The 23992-nt window shown below is 46.2% G+C and overlaps 3 protein-coding genes and 1 long non-coding RNA gene across 4 annotated transcripts in view; all 4 read left to right on the top strand.

The window, feature by feature from the left end:
- Positions 1-23992, top strand: part of LOC120910202 (gastrula zinc finger protein XlCGF26.1-like) — a 1148070-nt gene that overhangs the window by 23672 nt on the left and 1100406 nt on the right. The gene's annotated exons all lie outside the window — the stretch shown is intronic.
- On the top strand, positions 76-3761 carry LOC120910136 (oocyte zinc finger protein XlCOF6.1-like). The gene is made up of 3 exons (XM_040322012.1): positions 76-120; positions 249-363; positions 1309-3761. Exons 2-3 carry the CDS (start codon positions 312-314, stop codon positions 2484-2486), a joined length of 1230 nt encoding a protein of 409 aa, XP_040177946.1. The 5' UTR covers positions 76-120; positions 249-311; the 3' UTR covers positions 2487-3761.
- Positions 12916-15550, top strand: LOC120910059 (zinc finger protein OZF-like). Its single transcript, XM_040321910.1, has 3 exons — positions 12916-12948; positions 13334-13454; positions 13918-15550. Exons 2-3 carry the CDS (start codon positions 13394-13396, stop codon positions 15513-15515), a joined length of 1659 nt encoding a protein of 552 aa, XP_040177844.1. The 5' UTR covers positions 12916-12948; positions 13334-13393; the 3' UTR covers positions 15516-15550.
- Positions 22565-23952, top strand: LOC120910279. The gene is made up of 2 exons (XR_005741484.1): positions 22565-22827; positions 23916-23952. It is a non-coding gene; the product is annotated as an uncharacterized LOC120910279 (long non-coding RNA).

Genomic DNA, 23992 nt, shown 5'->3' with positions numbered 1-23992 from the left:
TTTTCAGGACACAAGGATATGATGGAGCCACCTAATACCAGGAACCCACCAGAGAGATGTCCCTGTCCTCTGTATTCCCGGGATTCCACACAGGAAGGTCACACCGTCCCTCACCATCAGGTAGGTGGAGTTGGAGCATCTAAGACTTGAAAATGTGTCCAACTTGTATAAGTTAATCATCTCGGAGTTCTCCGGGTATTAGTGCTCATGTTTTGAGGATGTTTCTTTTTATGATTTTGTGGTTTTAGGGTCAGGAACTCATTGATGTAAAAGTTGAGGTGAAGGAGGAGGAAGAAGAAGAGACGTATGTGATGGGTGATCAGCAATGTATGAAGGAGGAATCTTCTCTTAATATCAGCTCAAGTGAGTAATGAGCAGAAACTGATCACATTTTACTCTTAGGCCCCATACACACCATAGAATCCATCCGCAGATAAATCCCAGCAAATGGGTTTCAGCGGATAGATCCTATGGTGTGTACACGCCAGCGGATCTTTTTCCGCGGATATATCTCCTCTGGGATGGATTCCAGCAGATCGGATATTTGCTGACATGCACAACATATCCATCTGCTGGAATCCATCCCAACGGATGGATCCACTGGTCTGTACAGACTCACCGGATCCATCCGTCTGAAGGGATCCCCCCCATGCGTCGTAATGATTCGACGCATGCGTGGAATTCCTTATATGACAGCGTCGCGCACGTCGCCGCGTCATAATCGCGGCGACGGCGCGACACGTCATCGCCAGAGGATTTCGGCGCGGATTTCAATGCGATGGTGAGTACACTCCATCGCATTAAAATCTGCTGAAATCCTCGAGAGGATTTATCCGCGGAAACGGTCCGCTGGACCGTATCCGCGGATAAATTCTATCGTGTGTATGGGGCCTCACAGTTTAGGTCCACAGATGCCACTATAATTCAAAGCTATGCTTCTTGAAAACCAGTTCGCACCTAGTTTCACTGGAAGGAAATGCTTACTGCTGGACCAACATGACAAAGGTCCATCTCCATTCCCCAATATAACATCATCTTTCCAACAAATGAGGAGGAGATACTGTACACCACATGAAAGGTCCATCTTCATTCCTCCAGTATAACGTCATGTTTCTATGACATTATGGTTTGGGTGTACCATCTGGTCTGGTTTGTGTTTATAGTTTGCTGTTAGGATTGTACCCAATTCAGTTCCAGAGCTCTGGGAAAGTTTAAAATGTTGAACTAATTATATATATATATATATGTCTCCTGAATACAAGGTGTATAAAAACAAACATAATATATTTAAAAATTCCCTTCCAACAGATGGAAAGTATTGTTCAGAGATCGATACATTGGAGAGAAGTCTTATTACGTCTCCAGATAGTACTGCAAAAGATGGTGACATTGCACAATCGTCTACAAAAGTAAAATTTTTCTATTTGGTCAGACCGATGGATCCTTCTAATCCTGAGAAATCCCATACTATGACTTCAGATGTCCATCTAAGACCAATGGATCCTTCTAATCCTGAGGAACCTTCTGAGAAATCCAATTCTATGACTTCAGATGTCCATCTATGTTCTCACAGTGCTGACCAATCAACAGATCCGTCCAATCTCCAGAAACCCTCTTCAGCCCATGAGGGAGCTCACACAGGAGGGAGCTCATTGCCATGTTTGGTGTGCGGGAAAACGGTCACTAAGCAAAATGCAGTTGTTTACCACCAGAAATCTTACAAGCCTGAGAGTTCCTATTCATGTTCAGAGTGCGGAAAAAGTTTTGCTAAGAAACAAAATCTTCGTATACACCAGAGAACACACACTGGCGAGCGTCCCTTTTCCTGCTCAGAGTGCGGAAAATGTTTTTATGAGAAACAACACCTTCTTATACACCTTAGAACTCACACTGGCGAGCGCCCCTTTCCTTGTCCAGAGTGCGGTAAATGTTTTTCTGAAAAGCGAAACCTTCACAAACACCAGAAAATTCACGCGAGTGAGCTTCCTTATTCATGTTCAGAGTGTGGAAAAGGCTTTCCTACAAAACAAAACCTTGTGAAACACCAGAGAATACATACGGGCGTGCGGCCCTTTTCCTGTTCAGAGTGCGGAAATTTTTTTTCTACAAAAGAAAACCTTGTTATACACCAGAGAATTCATACAGGCGAGCGTCCCTTTAGCTGTTCAGAATGTGGAAAATCTTTTTCTGAAAAGGGAAGCCTTCGTAAACACGAGAGAACTCACACGGGTGAGCGTCCCTATGACTGTCTAGAGTGCGGGAAGTCTCTTTCTAGTAAAAGATGCCTTCATAAGCACCAGAGAACTCACACGGGTGAGCGTCCCTTTTCCTGTTCTGAGTGCGGAAAATGTTTTTCTGACCAAGGATTCCTTCTTAAACATCAGGGCGTTCATACGGGGGAGCGTCCCTTTTCCTGTTCGGAGTGTGGAAAAAGTTATTGTGACCAGACAAGACTTCGCAGTCATCAGAATAAAGAACATTGTTGACCGTCCATATAATAAAATGTTTATAATGGGGTAAATTCTGGCCAAATTCCTGGTTTTATTTATAGGTGGAGCTTATTAGGAGGAGTCTTCTGTTGTCTTCTGTTTCTTGGAGACTACAAATGATGTGATGAGCCTCCTATATTCTTCTGTTGGGTTCTTCTGTTTCTTGGAGACTCCAAATGGTGGGATGTCCCTCCTATAGTCTTCTGTCGGGTTCTTCTGTTTTTTGGATACTACAAATGGTGGGATGTTTCTCTTATAGTCTTCTGTTTATTGGAGACTCCAAATAGTGGTGGGATGTCCCTCCTATTGTCTTCTATTGCCTTCTTCTGTTTCTTGGAGACTCCAAATGGTGGTGGGATGTCCCTTCTATAGTCTTCTATTGGCTTCTTCTGTTTCTCGGAGACTCCAAATGGTGGGATGTCCCTCCTATAGTCTTCTGTTGGCTTCTTCTCTTTCTTGGAGACTCCAAATGGTGGGATGTTTCTCCTATAGTTATCTGTTGGGTTCTTCTGTTTCTTGGAGACTCCAAATGGTGGGATATTTCTCCTATAGTCTTCTGTTTCTTGGCAACTCCGAATGGTGGTGGGATGTCCCTCCTATAGTCTTCTGTTGGTTTATTCTGTTTCTCAGAGACTCCAAATGGTGGGATGTCCCTCCTATAGTCTTCTGTTTCTTGGAGACTCCAAATGGTGGGATGTCCCTCCTATAGTTTTCTGTTGGTTTCTTCTGTTTCTCAGAGACTCCAAATGGTGGGATGTCCCTCCTATAGTTTTCTGTTGGTTTCTTCTGTTTCTCAGAGACTCCAAATGGTGGGATGTCCCTCCTATAGTTTTCTGTTGGTTTCTTCTGTTTCTCAGAGACTCCAAATGGTGGGATGTTCCTCCTATAGTCTTCTGTTGGGTCTTCTTTTTCTTGGAGACTCCAAATGGTGGGATGTTCCTCCCATAGTCTTCTGTTGGGTCTTCTTTTTCTTGGAGATTCCAAATGGTGGGATGTCCCTCCTATAACTGAAAAATAATCTGCATGGGAATAATAAAGAAATGAGTCCATTAAATATTGAAGATGATATCAGTCTTATAAGTCTAATAAAAGAGAAACACAGGAAGCACAATGGAGCTCACGTTCCTCCCATAGTTCCAGTCTCACATCCATATTACATCTCCGAAATAATCCTCTACATGAATAAACACTGTAAACAGGGATGGACTGGTCATTGGGACTACAGGGAGTTTCCCGGTAGGCCAATGGCTCAGTGGGCTGGCTTCAGTGACAGCAGACTGCCGCCCCCCTCTGCTCCTCTGTCTCTCCCTTCCCGCAGTGCTCACCTCCTCTCCCTCCCCGCAGCGCTCACCTGGGGGGGAACAAAGAAGCAGGAGGAGGACCAGAGGAGCAGGGACGACGACAGAGGAGCATGGGGGAGGGGACAGACAGCTGACTCAACTGCTATGGCCTGGGAGTTTCTCACTTCTGTCTAATCTTGTCCCATAAGGGGGAGCACCGAACTGATTCTTTGCCCCGGGTGAAATAATGTCTAGCTTCCCCACTGGTACTGCCTATAAGAATACCAGTACCAGCCATTCTACTCTAATAAAGTAGAACGGCTAGTGAAGGGGGAGAGGGGGTGCGGGTGGCTGGGCGGGGGGGGGGGGGGGTGCGAGAGTTGTCCGGCAGCCATGGGAGAGACCTGTCAAAGTGGGCCAGTCTGGATGAAGTCCAGGGCCACATTTTTGTCCCAGTCCAGCCCTGACTGTTAATGGGCGGAGTTACCTGTATTTGAGGTTTTATACATAGAAAAATAACCTGAAATGATCAATAAGAAACTTTAGCACAAAATGCACGGACGTGTGTGACTTGATTTTTCCATCACAATGACGGATGTATATATATAGAGGACTACAAAGAAAGGACGATGGTGGCAGACGGATGTGGGTACCGTGCATGCCCGGTAGGTGCTGTTCTCTATTAGCAATGCGTGTGCTCTTCAGGTGTTTACATGTTACTTTGCTAGTAATCATACACTGTAAAAAAAAATAAAAAAAAAATTCCAATGAGATTTGAAAATTCCAGTCACATGGCTAAAATAATGATCCTTCTTCTAGTATTAAAGCTTTGTGAATTGAGCCTTTTATGTTGTATTTCATTGTTGAGTTTTTTTTCTTCTTTCTTTAGTTTAAAACTCAAATTGTTGTTATTCGTTTGATTTGTGTATTGTCTGGATTTGATTTGAGGTATAATCTGTGTGTGAAATCATCGACATAACCTAATAGAAGAACGGACCACGAGGCAGGGTGTGTGGAACCATAAACCAGGCGGAGACAGAAAATGCAGGTAAAGATCACACCTTTAATGAAAAATAGCAAAAATAACACAGTTCAGGAACGTAGTCAAAAACAGAAGCCAGGGTTTGGAAGCCAGAGCGGGTAATCAGAGGAGCCGGGATCAGGAAGCCAGGAGTCAGCGTTGTCAGAAGACAAAAATCTGGACCAGGAAACAGAAAGACGTCAGCCAGGCCGAGTCATAACAGGAAGGCAGCAGAGACACACTGGAGATGTTGACCACGCAAGGACACAGAGAAAATGAGCAAGGCACTTTAGCAAAAAGGGACTGCCTGTAGGAATAATGAGGCAGGTAATGGTAACCAGGTGAGTCACTGTGGAACAAATGAGTTGCTGATAATTAACCAACAGCTTAGCAGCCTTGAGCACTGAGAAGTGAGTTGCTAGCAATAGCAGAAGCCCAGCCCTGACACCTGGATCATCTGCTGGTGGCACTGTGTCTCACAGAGTGGAAGGTTGTAGTGTCTGTGTCTACCAGCGGGTGTCTCCCAGTAGCCAGTAGATCCCAGTAATCTGTTTTCACCTGATGCTGGTAGGGTATTTAGGTCCTTCCTTTCAGAAACCATGAATAAGACCGAAACCACACTAGTTTAATAATAATAATAGAAAAAGGTAAAAAGCAAATGTAGTCAAAACGTAGCCAGAGTTCCGTAACAGAAGTCAAACAAGCCAGGACATCAGGGAGCCAGGGATCAGTGTACTTCAGGACAAGCCAGGAAACAGGAGAATCAGCGTAGTAGAACAGCAAGCAGGATCGGGAACCAAAAGGGACGTCAGCCAAGCAAGTCTTTAACAGGTACACAGGAAAGAGTCTTTCTCAGCTTCTGAATGTAAAGATGACCATATGAAAGGTCCATCTCTATTCCTCAATATGACGTCATGTTCCCAACAAATGAGGAGGAGATACTGTACACCATATGAAAGGTCCATCTCCATTCCTCAATATAATATGTTCCCAACAAATGAGGAGGAGATACTGTACACCATATGAAAGGTCCATCTCCATTCCTCAATATAACGTCATGTTCCCAACAAATGAGGAGGAGATACTGTACGCCATATGAAAGGTCCATCTCCATTCCTCAATATAACGTCATGTTCCCAACAAATGAGGAGGAGATACTGTACACCATATGAAAGGTCCATCTCCATTCCTCAATATAACGTCATGTTCCCAACAAATGAGGAGGAGATACTGTACACCATATGAAAGGTCCATCTCCATTCCTCAATATAATGTCATGTTCCCAACAAATGAGGAGGAGATACTGTACACCATATGAAAGGTCCATCTCCATTCCCCAATATAACGTCATGTTCCCAACAAATGAGGAGGAGATACTGTACACCATATGAAAGGTCCATCTCCATTCCCCAATATAACGTCATGTTCCCAACAAATGAGGAGGAGATACTGTACACCATATGAAAGGTCCATCTCCATTCCTCAATATAACGTCATGTTCCCAACAAATGAGGAGGAGATACTGTACACCATATGAAAGGTCCATCTCCATTCCTCAATATAACGTCATGTTCCCAACAAATGAGGAGGAGATACTGTACACCATATGAAAGGTCCATCTCCATTCCTCAATATAATGTCATGTTCCCAACAAATGAGGAGGAGATACTGTACACCATATGAAAGGTCCTTCTCCATTCCTCAATATAATGACATGTTCCCAACAAATGAGGAGGAGATACTGTATACCATATGAAAGATCCATCTCCATTTCATGAATATAATATAATGCAGTTAACTCTAATCTGATGCCACATAAAAAATTTCACCCACAATTGTATTTTAGAGGACATCTGCTTTCAGAAAACATATAATAATATGGAATAATTTATGTTTTATATTATATTATTATTTTAGATTACATTTGTAATATTTCTAGCCCAACGTGCAGATTTTAAAAGTGAAAAAAAGAGAGGAGCCTGCAGAGCGTGTATAAATACAGATCAAACCCCTTCATTGGTTCAGTTTTAACTAAACTATGACGTGCGTGTCTCATAATGTATAAAATAAAACCGAACAATGAGCTACAGGGCAAAATATTAAGACATAGGGACAGATCCACGTAGCGCGGCGCTTCTTTACGTCCGGCGTAGTGCATCTCAGATACACTACGCCGCCGTAACTTAAAGCGTATTTCCCGTATCCACAAAGAATTTGCGCCGTAAGTTACGGCGGCGTAGTGTAACTGTTTCGGCACAAGGGCGCGCAATTCAAATGGATGAGATGGGGGCGTGTTTTATGTTAATACGTCTTGACCCGACCTAAATTACGTTTTTTCTGAACGGCGCATGCGCCGTCCGTGGGGGTATCCCAGTGCGCATGCTCCAAATTAACCCACAACAAGCCAATGCTTTCGACGTGAACGTCATTCTACGCAAAGCCCTATTCGCAAACGACGTACACAACGGAAAATTTAACGCTGGCCCGACGTCCATACTTAACATTGGCTACGCCTCATATAGCAGGGGTAACGTTACGCTGAAAAAAGCCTTACGGAAACGACATAAAAAATTGCGCCGGCCGGACGTACGCTTGTGGATTCGCGTATCTAGCTAATTTGCATACTTGACGCGGAAATCGACGGAAGCGCCACCTAGCGGCCAGCGTAAATATGCACCTTAGATCCGACGGCGTACTAAGACGTACTAAGACGTACGCCAGTCGGATCTAGCCAAGTTTCAGGCGTATCTTGTTTTGTGGATACAAAACAAAGATACGCCGGAGCAACCTAGAAGTTACGCGGTGTATCAATAGATACGCCAGCGTAACTGCTTTGTGGATCTGGCCCATAACGTAGGACGCAGTTATTAAAATGACCACAAGATGGCGATATAACTTACTGCTTGTGTAACGCTCAGACAGGAAGTGATGTAACGTAGAAACAGGAAGTGATGTAAGAAAAAGACAAGGCAATGTAATGGTAAATACAGGAAGTTCTGAGAGAGAGAAGAACGAGGTGGAGAGGAAACGTCACTGGATTACACAGAGGAGGTAATAAGATATTATTTTATATTTACACCCAGTAACCCCGTCATGTCCGTCCTCTTCCTCCATAGTCACTGTGACGTCTTTTATCTCCACCATCCACTACTACAGACATATCACATCCTGTATATTGGAGATATTTTATAATATGTGTCCAGATACATCCTAAATAGGGATGGGTTCAGGTGTGTTCGGATCGTACCCACCAGGAAGCCATCACTGCACAGCGCCAATCATAGGCAGCGTGTGTATCTGCAGCTGCGAGAAATACCTCACTGCCTATGATTGGCGCTGTGCAATGACGGCTTCCTGGTGGGTACGATCCGAACACAACTGAGCCCATCCCTAATCATAAATATAGAACCTTTTATTCTAATTTTATTCCAGAGCCTCGGGTTTATATACCAGATACATCCTAAATATAGAACCATTTATCCAACTGTCCATCCAGAGCCTCTGGTTTATAGACTGGATACATCCTAAATATAGAACCAATTGTCCAACTGTCCATCCAGAGCCTCTGGTTTATAGACCAGATACATCCTAAATATAGAACCATTTATCCAACTGTCCATCCAGAGCCTCTGGTTTATAGAACGGATACATCCTAAATATAGAACCATTTATCCAACTGTCCATCCAGAGCATCTGGTTTATAGACCGGATACATCCTAAATATAGAACCATTTATCCAACTGTCCATCCAGAGCCTCTGGTTTATAGACCGGATACATCCTAAATATAGAACCATTTATCCAACTGTCCATCCAGAGCCTCTGGTTTATAGACTGGATACATCCTAAATATAGAGTCATTTATCCAACTGTCCATCCAGAGCCTCTGGTTTATAGACCAGATACATCCTAAATATAGAACCATTTATCCAACTGTCCATCCAGAGCCTCTGGTTTATAGACCGGATAGATTAGTGGACCACATAGATAAGGTTAGATATGAAGCACCTTCAAGTATAATACGAAAATTCTAGAGGAATGCTCTGCACACTGCTATACACGTTTAACTACTTCAGCCTCTGAAGAATTGGCTGCTGAATGACCAGGCCATTTTATTTTCAAATGCGGCACTGTGTCGCTTTAACTGACAATTGCGCGGTCGTGCGACGTGGCTCCCGAACAAAATTGACGTCCTTTTTTCCCCCCCACAAATAGGGCTTTCTTTTGGAATAAAAGCAATGTTTTTAACTTTTTGCTGTAATAAATATCCCCCAAAAATATATATGTATCGCCTGGCTACTTTCAGAGCCTGTGCTGTGTTAAATTTAGGAGAAGGACTCAGAGAAATAGTTGGCTCTGAGTTCGTTTGATTGTTTAAATTTAGGGTCTCTGCTCTAGCTTGGCTGTACTGTGGGCTTTCCATTTGTCCGGGGACTCCCGTCACCCACCGGACGGCAGGTGGCAGCAGTGGGGTCAAGTTCTCTGAGTGCCACTCCTTAGCGGCCAGTCGGGGGTTGGTTGCCTCGCAGTGCATGCTGGGGAGGGGTATAAAGGGGGCAGACGCCATTACCTCAAGGTTCTTCCTCGTGTGGCACCCACCATATGGCCCTCCTGGCCCGGGGTGTGCGTGGGCAGCAGTGTTCATGGTTCTGGGACCACGTTGGCCAGGAGCAATTGATCCACTGTGTGGGCCCAGTAGTCGACTGGGTCCCCAATCTAGAGGGGGTCCCGAGCTGTCCGTCCAAATGGAGGAAGCTGACCGATGAGGAGTCTGTCCGAAGAATACCAAGCACGAGGCTGGTGTTCCAGGAGAGGCCTGTCCATTCATCGGGGGACCACCTGAGTTCTGACAGGCTGGATGTTGGTCGAATGTCAGTTGCTGATTTTGCAAAACTACCTGAAGGAGATCCAGGTGCTGAATCTACTGAGAGAGGATTCCAGACCATAATTGTCTCCAATCTTATAGGAGGGTCTGTGGCAGAGACTTAATCCTAAGTCCGAGTGACACTCTGGCTGCCAGGCTGGTGAGAGAGGCCTTTCCAGGTGCGCTATGCCCACTCCGGCTGGAGTGGTGAAGTAAAGTGTTGTTGGAAGCAGGACTTTTTCCCGTATTCAGTTACACCTGGATCTACTGTCTCCTATTTGCTATCCCTTCACCTTTCTACTGTTTAATCATTTCTCCACGGATGGGTAATAAAAGCACAGAAATGTGGACATTCGCTTTACTACAACTCCCATCAAGTACCCTAGACGGCGGAGATACAGAGGTAACGTGCCACCCAAAACAAACCAGCAGTTTCTTCGGGGGTAGTGCTAGATATAAAAAAACGATTTTTCCTCAGTTTAGGCCGATACGTATTCTTCTACATTTTTTTGGTAAAAAAAAATAGCAATAAGCGTGTATTGATTGGTTTTGGGCAAAAGTTATAACGTCTACAAAATAGGTAATCGTTTTATGGCATTTTTATTAATATTTTTTTTCACTAGTTATGGTGGCGATCTGCGATTTTTTTTATCGTGACTGCGACATTATGGCGGACACATCGGACAATTTTGACGCTATTTTGGGACCATAGTCATTCATACAGCGATCAGTGCTATAAAAATGCACTGATTACTGTGTAAATGAAACTGGCAGGGAAGCGGTTAACCACTAGAGGGCGTGGAAGGGGTAAAGTGTGTCCTAGGGAGTGATTCTAACTGTGTGGGGGGGCTACCTGTGACACAACATTGATCACTGCTCCTGATGACAGGGAGCAGAAGATCAGTGTCCTGTCACAAGGTCGAACAGGGAGATGCCTTGTTTACACAGGCATCCCCCTGTTCTGCAGCTCCGTGACACGATCACGGGACAAAGCAACGTATATATACATTGCTTTGCGCAGCCGTGGCATTCTGCCGACGTAAATGTTCGTGAGCTGGTCGGCAAGCGGTTAAATATTTCGATATTTTTAGAATTTTGGTATTATTGCAATACGTGTTCAAATTGGCCAACTGCATCAAAGTCATCCCTCTCTGGCCAGTCCCGAGTCTACTCAACATGCAAATACATATCTGTTTACAGTATACTTTAATGGACATGACATAGTGCCAGTATGGGGCAGACAGACACAGCTGGAGGGTATTAAGCCTGACCAGATGGGTGAGGAGGATTCTGGGATTGTACTTGTTAATAATTTACTTGTGCACAGGTTTGATGAAGTAGTGAAGAGGACATCTGGGCAGTTGAAAAACAGATGCCGATCCCATGATCCATATTTAGAAGGACACGAGGATCTCTACAAGGACATCATGATGGAGAATCAGCCGCCCCTCACATCACCGGGTAAGAGGAGACTTTATTGTAAAGGAGAGAGCAGTACAGAGGCTCCACCTAGATCCCCTATCATCTGATAAACACATAGAAACAATGGGGCATATTCTTAAATATCTGAGGCGGCGGAACGTATGTCCTTTACGTTACGCCGCCGCAAGTTTAAGTGGCAAGTGCCTGATTCCCAAACCACTTACCTGTAAACTTGCGGCGGCGTCGCGTAAAGTCCACCCGCGCAAGCCCTCCTAATTCAAATGATCCTGGTAGGGGGCGTGGATCATTTAAATTAGGCGCGCTCCCGCGCCGATCGTAATGCACATGCTCCGTCGGGTAAGTTACCCGACGTGCATTGCGCTAAATGACGTCTCACGGACGTCATTTGTTTTGACTGTAACGTAAATGGCGTCCAGCGCCATTCACGGACGACTTACGCAAACGACGTTAAATTTTCAAATTTCGACGCGGGATCGACGGCCATACTTAACATTGAGTACGCCACCTAGGGGGCATCTTTATCTTTACGCCGCGTATCGCTTACGGAAACGACGTTAAAACACTACGGCGGGCAAGCGTACGTTAGAGAATCGGCGTGACTAGTCATTTGCATATTCTACGCTGACCGCCACCTAGCGGTCAGCGTAAATATTGTAGCCTAAGATACAACGGCGCAGGCCGTCGTATCTTAGGCATGTTTAAGTGTATCTCAGTTTGAGAATACACTTAAACATAGGATCGGACTTACGTCTGCGTATCTGCTGATACGCAGGCGTAAAGTATTTGAGAATATGGCCCATTGTATTCAGTCAGTGTGTGTGTTTCCTACAGATGGATCCAGTAATGGGAACCCACCAGAGAGATGTCCCCATCCTCTGTATTCCCAGCTTACAGTGGGGCCCAAACTGTAGGGTGGTGCACATTATTGTAAAGGAGAGAGCAGTACAGAGGCCCCACCTAGATCACCCATCATCTGATAAACACATAGAAACAATGGGCCAGATTCACGTAGAGCGCCGTATCTTTTGGCCGGCGTAGCGCATCCCATTTGCGCTACGCCGACGTAACATAGTGAGGCAAGGCCAGTATTCACAAAGTACTTGCTCCGTAAGTTACGTCGGCGTAGCGAAAATGGGCCAGCGTAAGCCCGCCTAATTCAAAGTAGGCAGGTAGTGGGCGTGCTACATTTAAATTAATTGTGACACCATGTAAATGAAGGGCCGTTGGTACGGCACATGCGCGCACATGCTCAGAATCACGTCGCAAATACTCCCTAAGATACGTCGGCTCAATGCTTTCGACATGAACGTAACCTACGCCCAGCCCCATTCATGTACGGCTTACGCAAACGACGTAAAATACGACGGCTGTTCCTTCGTCCACACCTTGCATGGGCTGCGCCACCTATAGATGTGTTTTATCTTTACGCCGGCGTATGCCTTACGTAAACGGCGTAGCTTACTGCGACGGGCATACGTTCGTGAATCAGCGTATCTTGCTCATTTACATATTTGACGCGTAAATCAACGGAAGCGCCCCTAGCGGCCAGCGTAAATATGCACCCAAGATACGACGGCGTAGGAGACTTACGTCAGTCGTATCTTGGCAACATTCAGGCGTATCTCATTTTAAGACTAAGCGCAAAAATACGACGGCGCACATTCGGACTTACGACGGCGTATATACTGATACGTCGGCGTAAGTCTTTATGAATCCGGCCCAATGTTTTCAGTCAGTGTGTGTGTTTCCTACAGATGGATCCAGTAATGGGAACCCACCAGAGAGATGTCCCCGTCCTCTGTATTCCCGGGATTCCACACAGGAAGGTCACACCATCCCCCACCATCATCAGGTAGGTGGGGAACAATCCCTTATGAATATTTTTAAACAATTATGTTTGTAACAGTGTGTGTTTTATTATATATTCAGAGTGGAAACATCGGGGATGATAATATTGATGTTAAAGAAGAGTATAAAGAGGAGGATGAGGAGTATGGAGTGATGGAGGAGCTTTCAGAAGGACACAAGGATATGATGGATCCACCTAATACCAGGAACCCACCAGAGAGATGTCCCCGTCCTCTGTATTCCACACAGGAAGGTCACACCATCCCTCACCATCAGGTAGGCGTAGTTGGATCATCTACAACTTGAAAATGATTTGTATGAGATAATGATCTCCGGGTATTAGTGCTCATGTTTTGAGGATGTTTCTTTTTATCATTTTGTGGTTTTAGCGTGAGGAACTCATTGATATAAAAGCCGAGGTGAAGGAGGAAGAAGAAGAGACGTATGTGATGGGTGATCAGCAGAGCATGAAGAAGGAAAAGGAGGAATCTTCTCTGAAAACCAGCTCAAGTGAGTAATGAGCAGAAACTGATCACAATTTACTCTAATGCCCTGTACACACGAGCGGAATTTCCGTTGGAAAAAAGTTGGAAGGTTTTATCCGACGGAATCCCGCTCAAGCTTGGCTTGCATGCACACGCTCACACAAAAGTTCTCCAAACTGTTGAGCGTTAAGAACGCGGTGATGTACAACACTACGACGAGCCGAGAAAAAGAAGTTCAATGCTTCCGAGCATGCGTTGAATTGTTTCCGAGCATGCGTGTTTTTTTGTATTTATAGATTGCTGTTAGGATTGTACCCAATTCAGTTTCAGAGCTTTGGGAAAGGTTAAAATGTTGAACTAATTATACATACATATATATATATATATATATATATATATATATATATATATATATATATATATAATGAAAGTCTCCTGAATACAGGGTGTATAAAAACATAATATATTAAAAATGTTCCTTCCAACAGATGGAAAGTATTGTTCAGAGATCAATACATTGGAGAGAAGTCTTATTACGTCTCCAGATTGTGCAACGTCACCATCTTTTGCAGTACTATTTCCTATGAATGTAACATTTTACTATTTGGTCAGACCAATGGATCCTTCTAATCCTGAGAAATCCCATACTATGACTACAGATGTCCATCTAAGACCAATGGGTCCTTCTAATCCTGAGAAATCCCATACTATGACTTCAGATGTCCATCTAAGACCAATGGGTCCTTCTAATCCTGAGAAATCCCATACTATGACTACAGATGTCCATCTAAGACCAATGGGTCCTTCTAATCCTGAGAAATCCCATACTATGACTTCAGATGTCCATCTAAGACCAATGGGTCCTTCTAATCCTGAGAAATCCCATACTATGACTACAGATGTCCATCTAAGATCAATGGGTCCTTCTAATCCTGAGGAACCTTCTCATAAATCCCATACTATGACTTCAGATGTCCATCTAAGACCAATGGGTCCTTCTAATCCTGAGAAATCCCATACTATGGCTACAGATGTCCATCTAAGACCAATGGGTCCTTCTAATCCTGAGAAATCCCATACTATGGCTACAGATGTCCATCTAAGACCAATGGGTCCTTCTAATCCTGAGGAATCCCATACTATGACTTCAGATGTCCATCTATGTTCTCACAGTGCTGACCAATCAACAGATCCATCCAATCTCCAGAAACCCTCTTCAACCCATGAGGGAGCTCACACAGGAGGGAGCACATTGCCATGTTTGGTGTGCGGAAAAACAGTCACTAAGCAAAATGCAGTTGTTAACCACCAGAAATCTGACAAGCCTGAGAGTTCTAATTCGTGTTCAGAGTGCGGAAAAAGTTTTGCTAAGAAACAAAACCTTCGTGTACACCAGCGAACACACACTGGTGAGCGTCGCTTTTCCTGCTCAGAGTGCGGAAAAAGTTTTTATGAGAAACACATTTTTCTTACACACCTTAGAACTCACACTGGTGAGCGCCCCTTTCCTTGTCCAGAGTGCGGTAAATGTTTTTCTGAAAAGGCATACCTTCACAAACACCAGAAAATTCACGCGAGTGAGCTTCCTTATCCATGTTCAGAGTGTGGAAAAGGTTTTCCTACAAAACAAAGCCTTGTGAAACACCAGGGAATACATACGGGCGTGCGGCCCTTTTCTTGTTCAGAGTGCGGAAGAGGTTGTTCTACAAAAGATAAGTTTGTTATACACCAGAGAATTCATACGGGAGAGCGTCCCTTTAGCTGTTCAGAGTGTGGAAAATCTTTTTCTGATAAAGGAAGCCTTCGTAAACACGAGAGAACCCACACGGGTGAGCGTCCCTATGACTGTTTAGAGTGCGGGAAGTCTCTTTCTAGTAGAAGTTGCCTTCGTATACACCAGAGAACTCACACGGGTGAGCGTCCCTTTTGCTGTTCTGAGTGCGGAAAATGTTTTTCTAACCAAGAATTCCTTCTTAAACATCAGGGCGTTCATACGGGGGAGCGTCCCTTTTCCTGTTCGGAGTGCGGAAAAAGTTATTTTGACCAGACAAGACTTCGCACACACCAGAAAAAAGAACACTGTTGACCGTCCATATAATAAAATGTTTATAATGGGGTAAATTCTGGCCAAATTCCTGGTTTTATTTATAGGTGGAGCTTATTAGTAGGAGTCTTCTGTTGTCTTGGAGACTCCAAATGGTGGGATGTCCCTCCTATAGTCTTCTCTTGTCTTTTTCTGTTGTCTTGGAGACTCCAGATGGTGGGATGTCCCTCCTGTAGTCTTCTGTTGTTTCTTGGAGGCTCCAAATGATGTGATGAGCCTCCTATAACTGCATAATAAAAGAGAAACACAGGAAGCACAATGGAGCACACGTTCCTCCCGTAGTTCCAGCTTCAAATCCATATTACGAAATAATCCTCTTCATGAATAAACACTGTAAATGGGTGGAGTTACCTGTGTTTGAGGTTTTATACGTAGAAAATGAACCGGAAATGACCAATAAGAAACATTGGCGCAAAATGTTCGGACGTGTGTGACTTGATTCTTCCATCACAATGATGGAGGTGTATATAGAGGACTACAAAGAAAGGAAGATGGTGGTGGACAGATGTGGCTACCGTGTATGCCCGGTAGGCGCTGTTCTCTATTAGCAGTGTGTGTGCTCTTCAGGTGTTTAAATGTTACTTTGCTAGTAATCATACACTTTAAAAATAAATAAAAAATAAATAAAAAGTACAATGAGATTTAAAAAATTCAAGTCACATGGCTAAAATAATGATCCTTCTACTTGTATTAAAGCTTTGTGAATTTAGCCTCATATGTTGAGTTTCATTGTTCATTTTTTTTTCTTTAGTTTTAAAACTTAAATTGTTGTTTTTCATTTTATTTGTGTATTGTCTGGATTTGATGTGTTGTATAATTTGTGTGTGAAATCATCGACGTAACCTAATAGAAGAACGGACCACGGGGCAGGTTCAGGAACCATAAACCAGACGGAGACAGAAAATGCAGGTAAAAAAATCACACCTTTATTGAAAAATAGCAAAAATAACACAGTTCAGGAACGTAGTCAAAAACAGGAGCCAGGGTTTGGATGCCAGAGCGGGTAATCAGAGGAGACGGGATCAGGAAGCCAGGAGTCAGCTTCATAAGAAGCCAAAAATCTGGACCAGGAGTCAGAAAGACGCCGGCCAGGCCAAGTCATAACAGAAACACAGCAGAGATACACTGGAGATGTTGACCACGCAAGGACACAGAGAAAATGAGCAAGGAAGTTTAAATAGCAAAAAGGGACTGCCTGTAAGAATAATGAGGCAGATAATGGTAACCAGGTGAGTCACTGTGGAAACAATGAGTTGCTGATAATTTACCAACAGCTTAGCAGCCTTGAGCACTGAGAAGTGAGCTGCTAGCAATAGCAGAAGCCCAGCCCTGACACCTGGATCACCTGCTGGTGGCACTGTGCCTCCCAGAGTGGAAGGTTGTAGTTTCTGTGTCTACCAGCGTGTGTCTCCCAGTAGCCAGTAGATCCCAGTTATCCGTTTCCACCTGATACTGGCTGCTGGTAGGGTATTTAGCTCCTCCCTGTCAAAAACCATGAATCAGACTGAAACAGAAGTGCAGTAAAAACACACACTAGTTTAATAATAAAAATAAATAAATAAAAAGGTTAAAAGCAAACGTAGTCAAAACATAGCCAGAGTTCAGTAACCGAAATGGAAGTCAGACAAGCCAGGACGTCAGGGAGCCAGGGATCAGCATACTTCAGGACAAGCCAGGAAATAAGGAAACAGGAAAATCAGCATAGTAGAACAGCAAGCAGGATCAGGAACCAGAAGGGACACCAAGCAAGTCTTTAACAGGAAAGAGTCTCTGATATGTTGACCAGACAAAGGAAGAGCAGATCTGAACTAAACAGCTTAAGTACCGTATTTATCGCGGTATAACGCGCTCCCGCGTATACCGCGCACCCCTATAGTTGCCCTGAATCCTGTGGAAAAAAAAGTTTTTTTTTGCACTTACAGTTTTGGTGTCTTGCGCGGCGTCCATCGGCGGCCTCGTTGGGTCCGGCGTCCGTCTGTGGCTTCGGGTGTCCTCTTCGTCGGGTCCGGCGTCCTTCTGCGGCTTCGGGTGTCCTCTTCGTCGGGTCCGGCGTACGTCTGCGGCTTCGGGTGTCCTCTTCGTCGGGTCCGGCGTCCTTCTGAGGCGTCTTCGCGTCCTCCCCTCTCGTTTCCCGCGCCGAGTTTGAATACTGCGCCGACATATAGAGAGCGCAGTACACTCGTGTATTGTCGGCAATGCTCGGCTACCCGCGCTGACGTCCTGTACGTCAGCGCGGGAGGAGCCGAGACTGCCCGACAATACACGAGTGTACTGTGCTCGGTATATGTCGGCGCAGTATTCAAACTCGGCGCGGGAAAGCGGGTATCGGCGCATACCGCGCACCCACGATTTTGCCCTGATTTTCATGGCAAAAAAGTGTGCGGTATACGCCGATAAATACGGTAACCAGCAGGACTGACGAGAAGGATATCATCATCAGGTGAGTCACAGCTGAGCAGCCAGCTCTGAGAAGGAAGGACTGAGCCCAGCCCTGACACTCCCCTACTAGTGCCTCTGGCTTCAGTGTTTTGCCCTGCTGCCGGAGACTGCGTGCCTTTACTTCTGGTCCTGATCCTGCTCCTGACCTAAATCCCGTGCCCTACTGCCTCTTATCTGCTCCTCTTGTTCCCGATCCCAGTCCTAGTTCCTCCTTCATATCTCTTCCTTGCATCTCCAGTCTTCTCGGCCTCCTAAGTATAACTTCACAGATTTGGCCATCCCTGCTGCTGATTCCAGACACAGGCGGTAAAATTATGAAACATATTATAGGCTGCAGTAATTATATATCTGAAGGTGGTGTTGTCATACCTCCCAACCTTCCCGGATTCTGCGGGACTGTTCTTGGATTTCAACAGAATCCCGGAGTCCTGCAGTCCCAGAAACCTTTGGGCACTTGGCTCCAAAAATGTACCTCACAGGGATGCACTGACACCTATATTATGCGCCCTGCATCTCCTGCAGAGTGCACCGGGCCCCGACACCATGATCACCCAATCTCTGGCAGCCAGCATCTTTCCCCACCAGCTGTTTGTTACAATGTTAAAGGGTCAGAGCTGAGAGGAGTTTCCTCTAGACTCTTCTTTGATTTGTTACACCAAGGAAGCCCTGGATTCATGATTCAAGAAAGGAGGACTACCACCTGGCTCTAAGCAGCATGATATGGTCTAAAAAGGTGTGGGGGGGGTGTAAGAAGGATTAATGCAGGGTTTTGGTTGAGGGGGTCTGTGCTGGAAGAGGAAGCAAATGAGTGCTGGGTGGGGCATTGAAGGAAAAGATTTGTGCTTGGAGGGGGAAGTTTCAGGAGGTAGAGGATTTGTACTAGCAGAAGAATGAGGTGGGAGAGGGGGGATTTATGCTAGTGTAGCGCCCTGCTCCTGTTGAACAGGCGCTGCTGTAAATTTAGAGAGGGGTCTGAATCGTTATTTGTCTCAGACAAATATGATTAAGGGCAATTTAGCCTCTGTTCCAGCCATGGCTGCAGTGCCTTCTTACTGAGCGGGCACAGACGGGGGGGGGCCCCGCGTGAGAGATGGGGTTTCCACCTGTACATTAATGACCCGGGGTTTGAGCTGTGCCCGGGCTTGTGTCCTCCAGCCAGTGTGGGAAGTACCTGCAGCCCTCCATCATCAACCCCCCCCCCCCCCCCCCACCGTGGCTGGATGCGCTCTCATACTTTTCCGAGTGCCGCGGCCGCACTAACTCTCTGCCCCCTCCTGTCGTGTCAGTGATGACTGCTTCCTCCCTCCCCATTACCAGCCCCCTCCTGTGGCTGGATTGCACTGATGCGCTCTCTCCCGCCACCAGCACCCCATGCCTTCAGTGGTGAGTGCTCCCGAGTCCCCCATCGTCGGATCCCCCCCCTTAATGCGCCGATCGATCAGCAAAGCAGCATGCTCCCCCTTCTTCCCACACACCAGAAGGGCCATGAGACCCCCCTCTCCTCTGTCAGCTCTTCGTCTTCTCTGCCAGACCCCCCTCCTCTCTGCCAGACCCCCTCCTCTCTGGAGGACCCCCCTCCTCTCTGCCAGACCCCCTCTTCTCTGTCAGATTCCCTTCTGTACCCCCCTCCTCTCTACCAGACCCCCCTTCTCTCTGCCAGACCCCCTCCTCTCGGTCAGATCAAAAGATGACCATATGAAAGGTCCATCTCCATTCCTCAATATAACGTCATGTTCCCAACAAATGAGGAGGAGATACTGTACACCATATGAAAGGTCCATCTCCATTCCTCAATATAACGTCATGTTCCCAACAAATGAGGAGGAGATACTGTACACCATATGAAAGGTCCATCTCCATTCCTCAATATAACGTCATGTTCCCAACAAATGAGGAGGAGATACTGTACACCATATGAAAGGTCCATCTCCATTCCTCAATATAACGTCATGTTCCCAACAAATGAGGAGGAGATACTGTACACCATATGAAAGGTCCATCTCGTATCCTCAATATAACGTCATGTTCCTAACAAATGAGGAGGAGATATTGTACACCATATGAAAGGTCCATCTCCATTCCTCAATATAACATCATGTTCCCAACAAATGAGGAGAAGATCCTGTACACCGTCATGTTTACAACAAATGCGTTCAGTAAGGAAAATAATTGAATAGACTTAGAGGATGACCATAACAACATCATCGACGTATCTACTCCACAGCTAAATGTTCCATATATATATAAATGGTCCATCTCCATTACTCAATATGAGGTCATGTTCCCAACAATTGAGGAGAAGATACTGTACACCATACGAAAGGTCCATCTCCGTTCCTCAATATAACGTCATGTTCCCAACAAATGAGGAGGAGATACTGTACACCATATGAAAGGTCCATCTCCATTCCTCAATATAACGTCATGTTCCCAACAAATAAGGAGGAGATACTTTACACAGCCCTCAATATCTGCTTTTGCCTGCTCGCATTTGGCAAGTGAATTTATGAGCAGTGCGAGTATGGACAGGGCTGTGCTATGTATCCAGTTCCCCTCCCGCCGCACACACACTCGCAGTGCCGCCAGTTCAATATGTATTCTACAGCAAGCCCCGTACAGGCTCGCAGTGCAAGCTTTGCAAAATGGTGTACTAGCCAGCGTCACCCCACTCCACCTTCCACACATTGCCGCTTGGGAACGCCCCTCCCCACCTCCCACACATCCCTGCACTGCACAGGTGCTGAGAGTAAGGGGGAGGGGGGGTTGAGAGAACATATGTGCTGGATTGGGGGGCAGGTTAATTGGAGGCAAAGGTCTGAATCCCCCCCCCCAATCCATTATACCTATGCCCCCAATTCTGCCCACTCCCCCAATTCTATCATACCTATGCTTCCAATACCACCCCCTCCCCCATTCTATCATACCTATGCCTCCAATTCTGCCCCCCCCCCATCTATCATACCATATGATAGCTTGGGGGGGATAGGGGAGTGGCATTTGAGAGGGGAGTGGCATCGGAGGCATAGGTATGATAGGTTGGGGGGTGGGGGGCAGAATTGGAGGCATAGGTATGATAGAATGGGGGGGTGGATTTGGAGGCATAGGTATGATAGAATGGGGGGAGGGGGGCAGAAATGGAGGCATAGGTATGATAGAATGGGGGGGGGGGGGGGGAATTGGAGGCATATGTATGATAGAACTGGGGGGGGGGGTGGAATTGGAGGCATAGGTACGCTGGTGAGGGGAGGTTGGAAGACGAGGTGTGCTGGGGGGGGGGGGTCGTTTAAAGCACAAAGCACAGGTTTGCTGGGGGGGGCATTGGAGGCAGAGACATACTGGGAAGAAAGTTTGGGATTATAGGTTTAGAGGTGTGCTAGTGGGAGAAGGGATTGGAGACAGCGGGAGAGGGGAGGCATTGCAGGAGGCGTTAAAGGTAGAGGAGTACTGGGGGAGTCGAGGTAGAGGCGTACTGGGGGAGGCATTGGATGTAGAGGAGTACTGGGGGAGGAGTTGGAGGTAGAGGTGTACTAGGGGAGGCATTGGATGTAGAGAAGTACTGGGGGAGGCGTTGGAGGTAGAGGTGTACTAGGGGAGGTAAAGGAGTACTGGGGAAGGCGTTGGAGGTAGAGGCGTACTGGGGGAGGTGTTGGAGGTGGAGGCGTACTGGGGGAGGCACTGGAGGTAGAGGAGTACTGGGGGAGGCGTTGGAGGTAGAGGAGTACTGGGGGAGGCGTTGGAGGGAGAGGCGTACTGGGGGAGGTGTTGGAGGTAGAGGTGTACTGCGGGAGGCGTTGGAGGTAGAGGTGTACTGGGGGAGTCGTTGGAGGTAGAGGAGTACTGGGGGAGTCGTTGGAGGTAGAGGAGTACTGGGGGAGGCGTTGGAGGTAGAGGTGTACTGGGGGAGGCGTTGGAGGTAGAAGAGTACTGGGGGAGGCGTTGGAGGTAGAGGTGTACTGGGGGAGGCGTTGGAGGTAGAGGTGTACTGGGGGGGTCATTGGAGGTAGAGGCGTACTGAGGGAGGTTCTGGAGGTAGAGGCGTACTATGGGAGGTGCTGGAGGTAGAGGCGTACTGGTTGTTGTTATTTGTTTTTTAAACTTAATTCTGAATAAAACAGTTAACAGTGTTATTTCATGAGATCATTTACAAGGGCGTGTTTAGGGGCGGGGCAAGGTAGGCTTTGGGCGGGGCAACAGGTTGCGAGTAACTCTTAAGGCCTGGCTAGTAGCTCAGGACTTGAAATTTTGAGGCCTGCTGTACACCATATAAAAGGTCATCTCCATTCCTAAAAAAATTGTCTGGAGCAGTATAACCCGAACGTCGGTGCGGCTCTATACGGCGCCTGCGCACCGACGTTCGGGTTCTGTCGGCAACCTGTGACGCGCAGTATGCGCCGTTCGGAAGCCTGTCAATCACAGGCAGTGCTTGGGAACGCCCACTCCCGCGGGATTGCTGTGAGGTGAAAATCCTGATAACGAGGTATGTGCTGAGAAAAAAAAAAAACACTGGGATTCTGTCGGTAGGATGACTCGACTCCGTGTGATGTCAGAATTTTTTTTAAAGGGTGAACCTCCACTTTATGCAATATAAACGAAGAATAAGCTACGAGGCAGAAAGCAAAATAAATAAAATGTAACATAAGATGCAGTTATTAAAATCACCACAAGATGGCGATATCCCTTACTGCGTGTGGAACGCTCAGACAGGAAGTGATGTAAAAGTGGAATAGGAAGTGATATAAAGGAGGAACAGGAAATGATGTAAGGTGAAAACAAGACGCGCTATAAAGGAAAGACAGGAATTTCTGGGAGAGAAGAACGAGGTGGAGAGGAGACGTCACTGGATTATACAGAGGAGGTAATAAGATATTATATTTACACCCAGTAACCCCCCCGGCATGTCCGTCCTCTTCCTCCATAGTCACTGTGACGTCTTTTATCTCCAACATCCACTACTACAGACACATCACATCCAGGCCATGATTTCATGGATGGAAATACGCGACCTCACCAGGCCATGGCTTCCTCAAAGTCCCTAACCAAAAATCCCCTCATTTTATTAAACATCCTGTATATTGGAGTTATATTAATCAGGGCTCAAGTCCTGCGGGAACGCGTGGGAACGGAGTTCCTGCACTTTTTTTTCACAGCAGGAACTCAGTTCCCTTTGCAGGACTAGAGCAGCCGAGCCGCCCGAGCCAATCCTTCACTAAGCGGCGATGCCCAGCTCGAGTCACTGTCAGGGGCAGTCGAACCTTAGTAATACTTTATGTTACTGGCCGCTTCCTGTATATGGATTCATCGGGTAGTGTGCGGGTATTCCGTCACTTCCTCGATGCCGCAATGTCTCCTGGGAGCTTTTGTCATTGTTTCCAGGAGATATTGCGGAGGTCTGCCGCGAGTTATCGCAGGATTTAGAAAGAACTTACTTCTTTCTAAATCCCGCAATAACTCGCGGCAGACCTCCGCAATGTCTCCTGGAAACAATGACAAAAGCTCCCAGGAGACATTGCGGCATCGAGGAAGTGACGGAATACCCGTCAGTAAGTAATAGCTCTACACACTGCTATACACTCTTAGGCCCCGTACACACGACCGAGGAACTCGACGTGCCAAACACATCGAGTTCCTCGGCGAGTTCAGTGTGGAAGCCGCCGAGGAGCTCGGCGGGCCGACTTTCCTCATTGAACAACGAGGAAATAGAGAACATGTTCTCTTTTCGGCCCGACGAGTTCCTCGACGGGTTCCTCGCTGAAAAGTGTACACACGACCGAGTTTCTCGCCAGAATCCAGCTCCGACCGAGTTTCTGGCTGAATTCTGCCGAGAAACTCGGTCGTGTGTACGGGGCCTCAGATATTTCTATACTTCGGAATTCTTGCAATACGTGTTCAAGTTGACCAACTGCATTCAAGTAATCCCTCTCTGGCTTATTTAATTGTGCACAGGATAAAGGAAGTATTGAAGAGGAAATCTGGGCAGCTGAAAAAAAATCTGCCAAATCCATGATCCATATTTAGAAGGA

This window comes from Rana temporaria, chromosome 8 (genome assembly GCF_905171775.1).
Source record: "Rana temporaria chromosome 8, aRanTem1.1, whole genome shotgun sequence".
Classification (NCBI taxonomy): Eukaryota; Metazoa; Chordata; class Amphibia; order Anura; family Ranidae; genus Rana; species Rana temporaria.
Note: the sequence above shows the minus strand (reverse complement) of the source record. Positions and strands in the feature narration are given on the sequence as shown.

Coding starts and splice junctions, on each gene's coding strand:
- LOC120910136 (XM_040322012.1), top strand. CDS start 312: ATGGGTGATCAGCAATGTATGAAGGAGGAATCTTCTCTTAATATCAGC. Junction 364..1,308: donor TTCTCTTAATATCAGCTCAA/GTGAGTAATGAG, acceptor CCCTTCCAACAG/ATGGAAAGTATTGTTCAGAG.
- LOC120910059 (XM_040321910.1), top strand. CDS start 13,394: ATGGGTGATCAGCAGAGCATGAAGAAGGAAAAGGAGGAATCTTCTCTG. Junction 13,455..13,917: donor TTCTCTGAAAACCAGCTCAA/GTGAGTAATGAG, acceptor TCCTTCCAACAG/ATGGAAAGTATTGTTCAGAG.